The sequence below is a fragment of the Heterodontus francisci genome, chromosome 25, assembly GCF_036365525.1.
Source record: "Heterodontus francisci isolate sHetFra1 chromosome 25, sHetFra1.hap1, whole genome shotgun sequence".
Lineage (NCBI taxonomy): Eukaryota > Metazoa > Chordata > Chondrichthyes > Heterodontiformes > Heterodontidae > Heterodontus > Heterodontus francisci.
This window is the reverse complement of record NC_090395.1, coordinates 59454699-59470806: the sequence shown is the minus strand read 5'-3', so window position 1 is coordinate 59470806 and position 16108 is coordinate 59454699. Positions and strand designations below refer to the sequence as shown.

Sequence of the window (16108 nt, the reverse complement as noted above, 5' to 3'; positions counted from 1 at the left end):
ATTAGACCTGTTAGTTGATCTGTTAATGTTCCGATTAAAATGTTTATTTCAAGTTATTCCTGTGGCTCAGTGAATAAGAACACTACCTACTATGGTACTGATGCACATAAATACCCCACTCATCAGCAGAAGATCAGTTTTTTATTTGTTCTTGGGATGTGAGCATTGCTGGCAAGGCCAGCGTTTATTGCCCATCCCTAATTGCCCTTGAGAAAGTGGTGGTGAACCGCATTTTTAAACCGCTGCAGTCCTTGGGGTGTAGGTACACCCACACTGATGTTAGGAAGGGCGTTCCAGGATTTCAGCCCAGCGACAGTAAAGGAATGGTGATATTTTCCCAAGTCAGGATGGTGTGTGACTGCAAGGGGAACTTGCAGGTGGTGGTGTTCCCATGCGTCTGCTGCCCTTGTTTGTCTAGGTAATAGAGATTGCAGGTTTGGAGGGTGCTGTCGAAGGAGCTTTGGCGAGTTGCTGCAGTGCATCTTGTAGATGGTACACACGGCTGCCACTGTGCATCAGTGATGGAGGGAGTGAATGTTTAAGGTGGTGGATGGGGTGCTGATCTAGCGGTTTGCTTTGTCTTAGGTGGTGTCGAACTTCTTGAGTGTTGGAGCTGCACTCACCCAGGCAAGTGGAGAACATTCCATCATACCCCAGAATTGTTTCTTGTAGATGATGCACAGGCTTTGGGGAGTCAGGAGGTGAGTTACTCGCCACAGAATTCCCAGCCGCAGTATTTGTGTCTGGTCCAGTTCAGTTTCTGGTCAATGGTGACCGCCAGGAAGCTGATGGAGGGGGATTCAGCAACGGTTGAATGTCATATGCACCAAAAGATCCCAGATATGATTGCCAGTTTTGCTTTGAGCCAGCTGATGTGGCAGTCAGCAAGTGTCCTCATTGCCCCAAACTACGGAGGTTGAACACCAACCAGAGCTTCTGTTTCTGATCGTTATTCACTGACCTGTGCTAGAAAATGTGTATTTTAGTGTCGAAGTTTAGTTTTGACTGTGATGTGTCTGGGGTCAGATCATGAAATGATGCGGCACAGAAGGAGGCCATTTGGCTTATCATGCATGCGCCGGCTCTTTGGTAGAGCTATCTATTAATCCCACTCCCCTGCCCTTTCTCAACAGTCCTGTAAATTTTTCCCTTCAACTATTTATCCAATTCTTTTTTGAATATTACTCTTGAATTTTCTTCCACCAGCCTTTCAGGCAGTGCATTCCAGATCACAACAACTTTGCGCTGCGTAGAAAAAAAAAATTGGCCTCATGTCACCTCTGGTTCTTTTGCCAGATCCCATTAGTATCCAAAAATCTATCGATCTCAGTCTCAGTCTTGAATATAGTCAACGACTGAGAATCCACAGCACTCTGGGGTAGAGAGTTCCAAAAATCTGAGCAGGAATTAAGCAATCAATGCTAGTTTTCCACTGAAAAACTTACTGTATCAACCCTGGGGTTACCTGGAAACTGAACACTGTGTGTAGGCCCGTTATGCAGCAGTGCCAATGGCAATGATAAAGAATGGTACATTCCAAACTGTTCCACTGTGAACCAAGGAGGTGACAACAAAAAAGCAGAATAGAAAATGCTGTTTTTCCCTTGTGAAAAAGACTATCACGTTTAATTTTAATGGTTACCAAAATGTAACAGGAAACCTATAGGGTTAGTACAACGGATACTAAAAATGCTGCTGTTCAAATTACTAGAAATAGGGTAAGTCAGTCATTTTGAAGACTAAATGTTCTTTGACCAGATCCACGTTCCAAACCAACCTTCACACCACAACTTCCATGTGGTTTACACTGGTATCACCCCAGAGATAACGGCAGAGATGGTCGCTATATCTTGTTCAGAACACAGGCCACAATGTGAATTTCCTGTCAAAAAGGGGCTGGGTTTGGACTATTTGTTCAGTCATGCTAATGCTTTACTGGAATCCCTTCAGATATAGTCTTTAGAGGAGGGCTAATAGCTGAAAGAGTTGTATTTTCTGTTTGTTTTGCTGATTTGCTTAACCGCACCCTCAACTCCACCTTTTGATGTGCTAGTTCCCAATAAAACCATTACTCTCTCTCTCACCCTGACCATTCCCACTGCTATGGCCCTCATCTCTGTTCCCTTAAGTCGAAGTGACGCAGACGTGAAAGGATACGGCGGACAGCTGGTTTAGTCATCCATTACCAGATCTGGCTGGACCACTTAAAACACACTCTGCTCTTGCTCACATCTGCTACAACTGTTCACTATTCCATGATGATGCTGGAATGCAAAGATAACCCCCGACTTCTTTTCGCTACCGAAAACTGTCGTCTTAAACCCCTCTTCCTGTCCCTCCACACTTACTTCGTGGACTTCTTTGTCACTAAGATCAGCTGCCTCTGCCATGTCCCTCCCTTCCACTATCCCACCCGGCTGGACTTCCTATAGAGCTCCCCTCTGCCTGAAATCACATCTTTCTCTCTTTTCACTACTATCTCCCCTCATGCCTTCTCTGAGCTCGTCTTGTCCATGAGACCCATCTTCTCTTCCCTCGATCCTGGCCCAACTAAACTGCTGATCACCCAACTTCCCCTCCTGGTGCCCATGTTAGCCAATATTGTTAACGGTTCTCTCTTCAGGTGTTATCCCTCTCTCCTTTTAAATCTGCCATCATCACTCCTCTCCTCAAAAACCAACCCTTGACCCCACTGCCCTTGCAAACTACTGTCCCATCTCCAACCTACCTTTCCTCTCCAGAGGTCTTGAATGTGTTGTTGCCTCCCAAATAGGTTCCTATCTTTCCTGGAAGTCCATGTTTGAATCCCTCCAATCAGGTTTCCGCCCCACCACTGTACTGAAACAGCTCTTATCAGAGTCACAAATGACAGCCCATGTGATTGTGACAAAGGTAAACTTCCCCTTCTCGTCCTACTCAACTTTTCTGCAGCTTTTGACATGGTTGACCACACCATTCTCCTCCAATGCCTCTCCACTGTCGTCCAGCTGGGTGGGACTGCTCTCACCTGGTTCCATTCTTATCTATCGTAGCCAGAGAATTACCATCAATGGCTTCTCTTCCTGCTCCCACACCATTACCTCTAGTGTCCCCCAAGGATCTATCCTTAGCCTCCTCCTATTTCTCATCCACATGCTGCCCCAAAGTGACATCATCTTAAAGCACAGCATTAGTTTTCACATAATGCCCGATGACACCCAGCTCTACCTCACCACCGCCTCTCTCAACTCCTCCACTGTTGCTAAATTATCAGACTGCTTATCCGAAATCCAGTACTGGATGAGCAGAAATTTCCTCCAATTAAATATTGGGAAGACTGAAGCCATTGTTTTTGGTTCCCACTCCAAATTCCGTTCCCTCTCCTTGGCAACATTCTAAGATTAAGCCAGCCTGTTTGCAACCTTGGTGTTACATTTTACTGAGATGAGTTTTTGACCTCTTATTCGCTCCATGACTTAGAAAGTCTACTTCCACATCTGTAACATCACCCAACTTTGCCCTGTCTCAGCTCATCTGCTGCTGAAACCCTCATTCATGCTTTGTTACTTCTAGACTTGACTATTCCGCTATTCTAACACACTCCTGGCTGGTCTTCCAGACTCTACCCTCGTTAAACTTGAAGTAATCCAAAACTCTGGTGCCAGTATCTTAACTCGCACCAGTGCCATTCCCCTATCACCCCTGTGCTCGCTGACCTATGTTGATTCCCTGTCGAGCAACGTTTTGATTTTAAAATTCTCATCCCTCTTTTTGAATCCCTCCATGGCCTCACCCCTCCCTATCTCTGTAATCTCCTCCAGCCCCACAACCCTCCAAGATATCTGCGCTGCTCTAATTCTGGCCTCCTCAGCATCCCCATTTTAATCACTCCACCATTGGTGACTGCGCCTTCAGTTGCCTCAGCTTTAAGCTCTGGAATACCCTCCCTACACCTCTCCATCTCTCTACCTCGCTTTCCTCCTTTAAGATACTCACTTAAAACCGACCTCTTTTGCCAAGCTTTTGGTCATCTGACCTAATATCTCCTTTATGTGGCTTGGTGTCATATTTTGTTTTATAAAGCTCCTGTGAAGCACCTTGGGATGTTTGAAGTTCTTGTTATATTGGTGATGCATTCCAGTCAAGTATCTGATATAAAGATATACTTCTTTATAAAGACATAGCTTTCTTTAATATAAGCAGCATTCAATCAGAGAGCCTGAAGGTAAGGGAGTGTGAGGTGATTGGTGAGTTTTGTCCAGATCAGGGACAAGTCTTGAGTTTGTTTCTGGTGAGTTTAGATAATTGTCTAATAAATTGGGCAGCTCAGTCCTGTTGAATGCACATCCTGTCCCCATGTGGGGACTCCAGGATGCTTCCTGTGACCTGCTCAAGCACATGTGTCATCAGCTGGAGGAGCTAGAGCTCTGTGTTTTGGAGCATGAGCAGCAGCTGTTGTCACTGCAGTGCATCCTTGAGGCTGAAAGCTATGTGAATAGCACATTTCTGGAGCTGGTCACCTCACAGCCTGAGAGTCATAGAGTTCTAGAGAGAATGACCACTAGACAGACAAGAAGGACCAGGTCACACATGGGTCCCCTGAGTGCATCTCGCTCTCTAACTGGTATTCAGTTTTGAATACTGGTAAGGGAGATAGTTCCTCTGGGGACTACAGCCAGAGCCAAGTCCACAGCACTATTGATGGCTCAGCTGTGTGGAAGGGAGGAGGAAGGACAGAAAAGCCATAATGATAGGGAATTTGGTAGTTAGGGGAACAAATAGGTGTTTCTGCGGCCAGAGACATGACTTCAGAACGGTGTGTTGCCTCCCAGGTGCCAGGTTCAAGGCAGTCATTGAGCAGCTGCAGAACATTCTGAGAGGGAGGGTGAACAGCCTGTGGTTGAAGTCCATATTGATACCAATTATATAAATAGCCAGAGGGATGAGGTCCTGTGGGTAGCTTTTAGGGAGTTAAGAGAGAGATTAAAAAGTAGGACCTCAAAGGCAGTAATCTTTGGATTACTCCCACTGCCATGCGCGAGTGAGTATAGAAATATGCAGAGAGTTCAGATGAATGCATGGTGGAGAGAGGGAGGTCTTTAGATTCCTGGGACATTGCGAATAATTCTGGAGGAGGTGGGACCAGTACAAGCTGGATGGATTGCACCTCAACAGGGCTAGGACCAATATCATGGCAGGTTGGTTTGCTAGGGATATTGGGGAGTGTTTAAACTAGCTTGGCAGGGGGATGGAAACCTGAGCACAGATTCAGAAGGGAGAAAAGCAAAGCTGGAAATGGAAGGCAGGAAATTGGTAAGCGAATGCGGAAGGCAGAGAAAACAAAGGCTAGAAAATCGACAACGAAGGGGTTACTCAGTGATTAGTGTATATACTGCACTGCAAGGAATCTAGTGAATAAGGCAAAGAAGCTGAGGGGATAAAAACAAGAAATGCTGGAAATACTCAGCAGGTATGGCAGCATCTGTGGAGAGAGAAGCAGAGTTAATGTTTCAGGTCAGTGACTCTTCACAACTTGAAGCTGTGGGCATAGGGTCGACACTGAAAAGTATGAAAACACAGCTATTACTAAAACATGGCTTAAAAAAGGCAGGGTTGACAGCTCAAACATTCCTGGTTACAGGGTTTTCCGACAGGATAGAGAAGGGGATTTTAAAAAAAAAAGAGGGGAAGTCACAATATTGGTCAAAGAAACAGTTACACCTGCGAGGAGGGCTAATAGGCTAGAAGGATCATCAAATGAAGCCATGTGGGTTGAACTGAGGAACGAAAAACTGGGAGCGTATTTTAGACCCCCAAACAGTCTGAGGGGAGATAGAAGAGCAAATGTAAGCATATTGCTGAGGGGTGCAGATAAAATTAGGCACTAATAGGGAATTTCAACTACCCTAATATTAACTGGGATAGAATCAGTGTTAAAGGTATAAAGGGCACCTTGAAATGTACTCAGGAGAACTTTTTTGGCTATATGTGGCAACCCCAAAGAGAAGGGGCAGTTCTGGATTTATTTTAGGAAATGAAGCTGGGCAAGTGGGAGCGCATTTTGATGGTAGTGATCATAATTCAGTTAGTTTTCGTCTAGTTATGGAAAAGGACAAAGATTGATGAAGAGTAAAAGTTTTAAATTGGATTGCAAATGGAATTCAATCTGGAGAAGTCTGAGGTAATGCATTTGGTGAGGGCAAACCAGGAAAAAGAATACACAATAAATGGTAGGATACTGAGAAGTGTAGAGGAACTGAGGGATTTTGCAGTGCATGTCCACAGATCCCTGAAAATAGCAGGACAGGTAGGTAAGGTGGTTAAGAAGGCTAACAGGATAATTTCCTTTATTGACTGAGGTGTAGAATATAAGAGCAGAGAAGTTATGCTAGAACTGTATAAAACACTTGTCAGGCTCGGGTTCGATTCTGGGTACTACCTGTGCGGAGTTTGCAAGTTCTCCCTGTGACCGTGTGGGTTTTCGCCGGGTGCTCCGGTTTCCTCCCACAGCCAAAGACTTGCAGGTTGATAGATAAGTTGGCCATTATAAATTGCCCCTAGTGCAGGTAGGTGGTAGAGGAATTGAGGGAAGGTGGGGATGTGAGAAGGTAATGGGATTAATGCAGGGTTAGTATAAATGGGTGGTTGATGGTCGGCACAGACTCGGTGGGCCGAAGGGCCAGTTTCAGTGCTGTATCTCTAAATAAAAAATAAATTTTACATTTGGATGCATTTCTTCCATCTTTTTTTTTAGAGTAGGCGTTTATCAAGTCTGGAACTGTCATTTACAATATTGTTTCAAATGGGTGTTGCTCTCTGGGTGCTGGAGTTTTCTCGTTACTGCTAAGCTCAGTTCCTGGCACACACTCACTGGAAAACTCCCACCATGTTGGACGCAAAGGGAAATGCAAAGCACCTTTTTATTTTTCTGGGCACTGTTCAAAAATTTGCTGGGGGCACTTGCAATGAGAGGTGACTTGTTGCAATGGTAACAACATTGATATCTGCAATACATTAAGTAGTCTTGTACAACGATTTAAGAAGCTGCTGCCCTTGATACTTCAAATGTAGTTTACTTTCAATCTACAATTGAATATATATAATTTTTATATATATATATATATATATATATATACACATATATACACAAATTCTAAGATGAGAGTAGTGGAGCTTTATTCTTGTTACAAAAGTGCTTCATTTTTTAATTAATTTTTTGAGGACTTGTATTAAAACTGAAAAGATTCCATGGATTTTTTTTTTTACCAAGTTCACCGAAAGGACACTTGAGATTGGAAATCATGTGCTTTAAGCTGAATAAACAACAGAAACTTTGGTTTACAAAGAAGCCGCATGTCGAGGTTTATGGAAGTCAGGAAGTTGACTTTCTGTTTGGGCTTTGGATATTGTTTTTAGTTCAGTTGGGGTGTGAACTGTTTTGAAGACAATTGGTGTTTAGCCTGCCAAGGAAAAAGAAACCACCCAGCTCACCTCTTTCTCTACCACCTTTGAAGAAATCCTGCAGAGATCCAGTGTGGGACAGCTAAAATCCCTGGTGCTGCATCTCTCCTGAGAAGCTGGAAAAACCTGCCAGATTAATTCTCAATGCCGCCTCTCAGTGACCAGTTTCCGTATACCCAGAAGCCAGACCAAAAGAGACAAGTGACTTCCTTACATGGCTTCTCTTTTTCTTGAAGAATTAGCAAGAATTTGGCCAAAGTATTTTTTTTGCCTTTTTTTGGCAACAGACCTCTGCAGGGAGAATTTCTGTGTTTTTTTTTCCAGTGTGTGTGAGGAATTTAAAAAGTGAACTTTCATATTTCAATCTGTGTGTTAATGCTTTGCTTCATTGCTAGATAAGTCTTATTTGATAAACTGATAATTTTGTTTATTAAAGAAACCTGGTTGGTGTATTTTATTCTGGGATAAAGAGTAGAGTATATGATTGACCGAATTGGTAACTGGGTAAACATTTTAAAAATATATGTTGTGACCTGCAGAGAAGTGGAACTAGAAGAGACTCCTTGTGCCTCAGTCATAACACTCTGGAATACCTTCCCTTAACCTCATTCCCCTTTTAAATGCACCTTAAAATGTACCTCTTTGACCAAGCTTTTGGTCATATGTCCTAATATCTCTTTATGTGGCTTTGTGTCCAATTTTGTTTGGTTGTGCTCCTGTAATGTGCCTTGGGAGATAATTTGCTCATGGTAAGGTCTTAACGACAATTAAAAAAATTAACAGTTAATCTGTTTTCGTTGGTACTGGTTGAGGGAGGAATTTTGGTCAGGTCAGCAGGGAAACACCCTTTTCGAATTATAAGGCGGGACATTTAGTGCGAACCTGAACAGGTAGGTGGGACCAGCGATGCCTGTCAGCTGCGCAGCAACCCAAGGGAACAGAGATGAGAGCCATAAAATAGAAAGTAGGATTTTCATCAATAATAGTGCATTTCATGACCTCAGGATGTCCCAAAGCACTTTACAGCAAATTAAATATGTTTTGAAGTGTAGTCACTTTTGTAATGTAGGAAAATCAGTAGCAATGCACAAAGCAAGGTCCCACAAAGAGCAGTGCGATCATGATCAGATCAATTTTTTGTGATGTTGATTGAGGAATAAATACTAGGAATATAAACCGGGGAAACGTCCCCTGCTTTTCTTTGATATAGTTCCATGGGATCTTACATCCCCCTGAGAGAGGGCAGATGGGTCTAGGTTTAAAGTCACATCCAAAAGACAGCACCTCTGGCTGGTCGGCACTCGCGCTGTGTCAGCCTGGATTATGTGCTGAAGTCTCTGGGGTGGGACATGAATCCACGAGCTTCTGACTCCAATGCAAGTGTGTTACCTTACCACTAAGTCACAGCTGATTCATAGTATAAAATGGTAAGCTGAGGTGACTTGGAGTGGCTTGTATGTTAAAGCACAATCTATGGAGCACTTCACTGGTTTAATTTTGAAGCAAATAGTTACAGATTACAGTCTCATCTGGTCACTCAGCTTGGCCTGCAGATGTAGGGGGCATGGCTGCTAGGTAGCTGAATGGAATGGCTTGCTATGATGGGGCCCTTTATTAAGGATTGTTGCTGTGTCTCCCTTTCATGAATGCCATTGAAAAAAAATAGTTATTGCAGGAACCAATCTGACTCATGAGCTAACAAGTTGCAGTGAACATGGATTCGTTCCTGGGATAACCAAATTTACGAATAGCAGCAATAGCCAATGGACATAATTTGATAACAGTTGTACTATTGGTGATGTGCTCACATCAAGAATGGATGAGATAAGCATTGTAAATTTGGCTTTGATCACAGGTAAATGCTAGAGTTGTCATTTCTGTTGTTTGGGAAATCTGCTGGGTTACAGGATGAAGTGAATGACCCATTTATCAAGATCTGACATTGTTCCATTCACATCGCACCAACAGTACAAATATTGAAGAGGTTGGGTGTTAAACCTAAATCACTGCCTGACACTATTCCTAAGTATGGTAAACAGATTGTAGTTACAAGATTACACCACAGAAACTTTCCGTGTTTGTTTCTAAGTGTGGTCTCTCTATTTTTTAAACAAGGAACATTTATAAATATTTTGCTTGGTAAAGGACATTTTTATCTGAGATGTTGCACACAAGTCATGATGGGCACTTGTAGACAAATGTTTGCCACTTTTTCATGACTGGAGTCTGGAATTCATACTCACTGGCATGCTTAGAAATACTTTTCTTCTTGAAAAGGGAACTAACTGGTTGCTAATTGTAACTTTGTTAAACGAGTACCGTAGTCTGGCAAACAAAAATATCAGTTATAATGTAGGTTCCACTGTGTTAATTAATGCACACCATTCTGTTTCTAGATGCTTTGGTAATACTGCTTCATGATATGCATAAAGTGTTTTACAATCCTTCTGTTCTGAAACTATTAAGTGACAAGGAGGCTATATATCTTATCGAAAGTCCCAACATGGAGAGACAAAGGGCGGCTGAAGTTGTTCATGCGCATTAACGCAAAATGGACAATAGCTCGGACTGCTGGTAAGCTCGCTATGGCCCAGGACCAATTTCATTCCCAAAGCATGACCGTTAGCCTCAATTCCTTCCCTCTACATTTCTCAGTAATATGACGTAACAACAGAAAGGTAGAACTCTTCCAGTTCTATTTGTGGGGTTGGCAAATGTGGAGATACATATTGGAAATGGGGAGTACACAGTGTAGACTGACTCTCTATTATAATTACTGGTGAATCTCCTGTGGCTCTATGCACAGAATGTTGGGAAAAGTAGTAGTAATGTTATTTAGGTTGGTATAGGTTGTGGGGATCTGCAGCTTCTGGAGCTTTTGAGGCTTCATCTAGTGGTGGAAGTATGCAGCTGCAGGCACAATAGCTTGTCACAAAGTAAGTTGCCCAAATGAGTGCACGACATACCTGGCATATTTAACATGGATTTTGAATGTTTTCTTCTAACTCAAGGGAAGTGTTTTGCCAGGTAGCTCCACGATTCCTCATTTCTCAACCAGAGTTCAAACCCACCCTCATACTGTAGTGTGTCAATGTACCAATGCACTGAGCCACAAAGTTTACATCAAAAGGGTCTGTGCGCACGTGTTCCTGGGGTGGGGGGTGGGGGGGGGTGGCGGGTAGGTAAAGACACCCTCAAAATTACAATGATATACATGCCCTCTTCCTTTTTTCTCTCTCCCAAGAGCATTACTCCTTGCTTGGGTAGAGATCTATATGTGCTGGTTGCCCTCTAGTAGCCATTTTGAGCCCCAGCAATGATGTTGGCTGGCTAATCATCCATGTAGAACAATATAGCTGAGCCTAATCCTGTTCATGCCCAACATCCGTACTTTCACACTTCCAACAAAGAACAGTCGATAATGGTCAGGAGTGAGTGTTCTGACCAAGTTTTCCCACTTTCTAACCGGGAGCACTGACTGCAGCCCTTGCTACAATTCCTGCTGAAATCAGATATCTCAGCACAGACCCTGGATTGAATTTGGGCCTTCCTGGTTTGTATAGTTCAGCTGCTCACTAGATACTTAATGAGTCGCCAGGGAAGACCCCTACTCTTTTCCTTGAGGAGAAATCTAGGAACATCTGGACTATTACGCACACTCTGGATCAAATTCTCTGTCAAATCTGGAACAGATTAACTTACTTATTGTCCACATTTAAATGAAGTATCTTTCTTTGCTTAATGCTACTTTCTCCTCTTCAGATGTTGCAGGACTGCCCAAAAGCCCGACGAGAGGTAGACCTACACTGGCGAGCATCCGGCTGTACTCACATTGTACGAATTGTAGACGTCTATGAGAATTTGTATCAAGGACGGAAGTGCCTACTTATAGTGATGGAATGGTAAGTTCTCCTACGACGAGGTACACAGACTTTTATGAAATTAGTTAAGGAAGATGAAGTTCGGTGGTGAATTAAATCCTGGTTGAAACAACGTGTGGCAGGTGTTTAGGTAAAAACAGAAACACGTTAAAGACTGAAATAACAAAGTAAAATCTCAGTCAGAGCCTGAGTTATGTTCAAGATGATCAGTTATGGGGCAGGTCCTGTCAATGTAAAACTTAACCTTCTGTATGTCACTCTCAGGGCGTTTTGCTTACTTGAACTTGAACTTACCTGTGAAAATGAATAGTTTGATGGAAGTTTCATTCCAGTTCCCTATGTTCATTTCTGCTCTGTCAAAACTCTCAGCCAGGTGGTGAAGGATGGAATACTTGAGTTGAGTCTTTATTCACGTCCAAGCTTCTATTTACACAGACACGCATTACATCTCGTGCACCTCCAACTGACTACCACACTTTCAGCCTGCTCATATATATATATATATATATATATATATATATATATATATCTATATATCTATATATATATCCTTATGAGCACAGGCGAGTCTCCAATTAACAACCATCACCTGAATACAATTAACCCCCAACTAACACACTCATGTCTCTAGAAAGCGATACCTTGCATTACTATAGTACCTTACAACATCTCATAGAAATGTTCTGAAATGCTTTGCATAGAATGAATTACTTTGAAGCACAGTTACTGTTATGTGAATAAATGCAGCCGCATTTTGCCCATTGCCAGGTCTCACAAGCAGCAATCGCACAAATGACCATGTTAAACATCACTATCAAATCTCCTCTGTTCTAAGGAGAACAACCCCAGTTTCGCTGGTCTCTCTGCATAACTGCAGTCCCTCATCCCTGGTACTATTCTAATAAATCTCTTCTGCATCCTTCCTAAAGTTTTGGCATCCTTCCGAAAGTGTAGTATCCAGAATGAGCCAGTGTTTTGTAAATGTTTAGCATAACATCCTTGCTTTTGTATTTACTATTTATATGTTTATTAAAAGACTTTTGGGCTCTCTTTAATGTCAGCTGTGATGTATTCTCATACTCTCTCTTTGCCCCTCTTATTCCCTTTTCTAGATCTCCTTTGCATTTTCTATATTCTGCTTGGTTCTCTGCTGTATTATGTAACTTGCATTTGTTATAAGCCTCCTTTTATCTACCTCATTTTAATCTCTATATCTTTTGCCATGCAGGGAGCTGTAGCTTTGGTGCACTTCCTTTCTTCTATGTGAAATGTGCCTAATTTGTACCCGAACCATCTTCTCTTTGAAGGCTTCCCATTGTTCAATTTTTGCCTGAGTTTTTGATTCCAGTCCACCGGGCCAGATGCCTTTTCAACTCACTGAAGTTAGTCATCTTCCAGTTAACTCTTTTTACACTTGACTGCTCCTTGTCCTTTTCTATAACTGTACTAAACCTGATAATATTATGAACACTGTTCCCCAAATGCTCCCCCAATTCATTTCCAAGAACCAGATCCAGAACTGCTTCCTTCCCCTTTGGGCTGGAAACACAGTTCGACAAAGTTCTCTTGTACACATTTCAAGAATAGCTCTTCATTGCCTTGAGCCATGGCTCAGTTGGTAGCACACTCTCCTCTGAGTTACAAGGTTCCGGGTTCAAGGCCCACTCCAGGGTTTGCGCGCAAAAATCAAGGCTGACACTCCAGTGCTGTACTGAGGGAGTACTGCACTGTCAGAGATGCCACTTTTCAAATGATACATTAAACTGAATCCCCATCTGCCTGCTCAAGTGGATATAAATGATCTCATGGCATTATTTTGAAGAAAACAAGGGAGTTATCCCTGGTGTCCTGGTCAATATTTATCTCTCGATCAACAGCACAAAAACCTTTTATCTGGTTATTATTAACTCTTTTTCCAGTACATTGATGACTGTATCGGTGCCGTTTCCTGCTCCAGCTCCGAACTGGAAAACTTTATCAACTTTTCTTCTGATTTCAACCCTTCTCTCACCTTTACATGGTCCATCTCCGACACTTGCCTTCCCTTCCTCGACTTCTCTGTCTCCATCTCTGGGGATAGGCTGTCTACCAATATCCATCATAAGCCCACTGACTCCCACAGCTACCTCGACTACACTTCCTCACATCCTGCCTCCTGTAAGGACTCCATTCCATTCTCCTAGTTTCTCCATCTCCGACGCATCTGCTCTGATGATGTAACCTTCCATGACAGCACTTCTGATATGTCTTCCTTTTTCCTCAACCGAGGATTCCCCCCCAGTGTGGTTGACAGGGCCCTCAACCGTGTCCTGCCCATTTCCCGCACCTCTACCCTCACCCCTTCCCCTCCCTCCCAGAACCGCGACAGGGTTCCCCTTGTCCTCACTTTCCACCCCATCAGCCTCCAGATCCAAAGGATCATCCTCCGCCATTTCCACCACCTCCACGTGATGCCATTACCTAAGGCATCTTTCCCTCCCTTCCCTTGTCAGTATTCCGAAGGGATTGTTCCCTCTGCGACACCCTGGTCCACTCCTCCATTACCCCCACCACCTCATCCCCTTCCCATGGCACCTTTCCCTGCAATCGCAGGAGGTGTAATACCTGCCCATTTACCTCCTCTCTCCTCACTATCCCAGGCCCCAAACTTGTACTACTTTCAATGTAGTATACTGTATTCACTGCTCACAATGTGATCTCCTCTACATTGGGGAGACCAAACGCAGACTGGGTGACCATTTTGCGGAACACCTCCGCTCAGTCCGCAAGCATGACCCTGAGCTTCCGGTTGCTTGCCATTTCAACACTTTCCCCACCCCCCCGCCCCCCCTCCTGCTCTCATGCTCACATCTCTGTCCTGGGATTGATGCAGTGTTCCAGTGAACATCAACGCAAGCTTGAGGAACAGCGTCTCATTTACCAATTAGGCACACCAATTAGGCCTGCCGGACTGAACATTGAGTTCAATAATTTCAGAGCATGATGGGCCCCCCATTTTACTTTTATTTTCGGTTATTTTTCTTTTCTTTGTGTGTTTATTTTATTTTATTTCGTCTTCGTTTGTTCAGTTTGCTTACCCACTTTTTTTTCATGTTTGTACTTGCTGCTGTTCAATTTTCAGTCCGTTAACACCCTATCTGTACTAATGCTTTGTCTTTCAACACACCATTAACATATTGTTTGCCTTTGCTCTATGACCTTCTGGTCAGCTATTCTGTGGCCTTGTCCTATCTACACTTGCTCTCCTTTGTTATTGCTTGCCCCACCCTCATTTTACTTGCTTATAACCTTTCACATTTCTAATATTTTCCAGTTCTGAAGAAGGGTCACAGACCTGAAACGTTAACTCTGCTTCTCTCTCCACAGATGCTGCAGAATCTGCTGAGTATTTCCAGCATTTCTTGTTTTTATTTCTGGTTATTATCACTGCTGTTTGTGGGAATTTGCTGTGCGCAAATTGGCTGCCAAGTTTCCTGCATTACAACAGCGACGACCCTTTAAAAGTACTTCATTGGCTGTAAAGCACTTTGAGATGTCCGGTGGTCATGAAGAGTACTATATAAATGCAAGTCCTTTTTTACATTTTTCCCTTTAATACTTCAGTCTATGTTGAGGACGGCTTTCCCACTAAGAGTTCACGATTGCAGAATTTACCCTAATGTTGCCTCCCTTTGCCCCAGTATCACAGACTCCACTAATATCAATGCTATAAATAGATAGCACCTTGTTGAAGGTGCTAAACTAAAGTAATTAACAAAGAATTTGAATGCACTCATCACCTGACAGGCTGACCAATTTATATCTTCTCATGATGAAAAGTTACAAAAGAAGCACACCTAACTAAAGGGCAATGTGTGAAATGGAAATATTTTACTGTAGGGGGGGAGTATGTCTGATGTTGGGATTTGTGCACAGTATGTTGGGAAGACTAAAGCCATTGAGCTAGATTTTGCGCTCACCAGCGAAGCAATGGTGTTTGCTGCTGACCTCGAAGAAAGCTGCTCACACAGATCTAGCAATCTCCGTGGTGTGGTTTTCCCTTTTCCTGACAGTTGTTTAAATCTAGTGCCAAGTCAAGGGATCACCTGACATGCAGCACTTGTGTCAGCAAGCAGGTAAGCAACTAATCATATTGAAGTATTTGCACACAGCAAAGCAGGAAATGAGAAGCACTTAATAGCCTTCACTTTAAATTTACATTTTCAGATGACAAACTAAATGATTATGATTGCATTAAGATAGAAGCTAAAATGAAGATAAACTTTAATTTTTCTTTTAAAAATGTGAAACTTTTTATCATAATGGAGAAATTTGACATTCCACAAATATAAAATTAACTTTTCAGGGTCAGTGAGGGTGTTTAGCAGTAATTATGAAGTTAGTGTGTAGTTAAAAGCCCAGTTACACTTCATTCAACAAAGTGTAAGTTTTTTTTCAAGGTTTTCTACGGTGAGTCTAACAGAGTGGGCCTGGAAACTCTTGTTAGTTTGCAGATTTCCCATTGGTTGTAGTTTGTGGGGTTCCTCAAAAGTGCAGTCTCTGGAGAAGTATTGAATCACTGACAGCAACTTCTGGATTTGCATATTGTTTTGCACATGTGTGGACTCCAGAGGTTGCTGCCAGTTTCAGTGGCATAATGATGAACACTGACCATTTCCCTGACAATTCCACCGTCATTACCATCGCTAAATCCAGCTCATAGTCTTCGGACGTGCTACAGACTTCTCGCCCCACCCCACTGACTCCATTCCCCTTATTAGCCAGTGTCTCAGGCTGCACAAGACTGT

General features: G+C 43.0%; 1 protein-coding gene across 1 annotated transcript in view; it reads left to right on the top strand.

The window, feature by feature from the left end:
- LOC137383903 (MAP kinase-activated protein kinase 2) overlaps positions 1-16108 on the top strand; it is a 207291-nt gene that overhangs the window by 115868 nt on the left and 75315 nt on the right. Inside the window, exon 2 of the mRNA XM_068057283.1 lies at positions 11203-11342. Within this exon, the coding sequence (XP_067913384.1) occupies positions 11203-11342 (140 nt within the window). The remainder of the gene's footprint in view (positions 1-11202; positions 11343-16108) is intronic.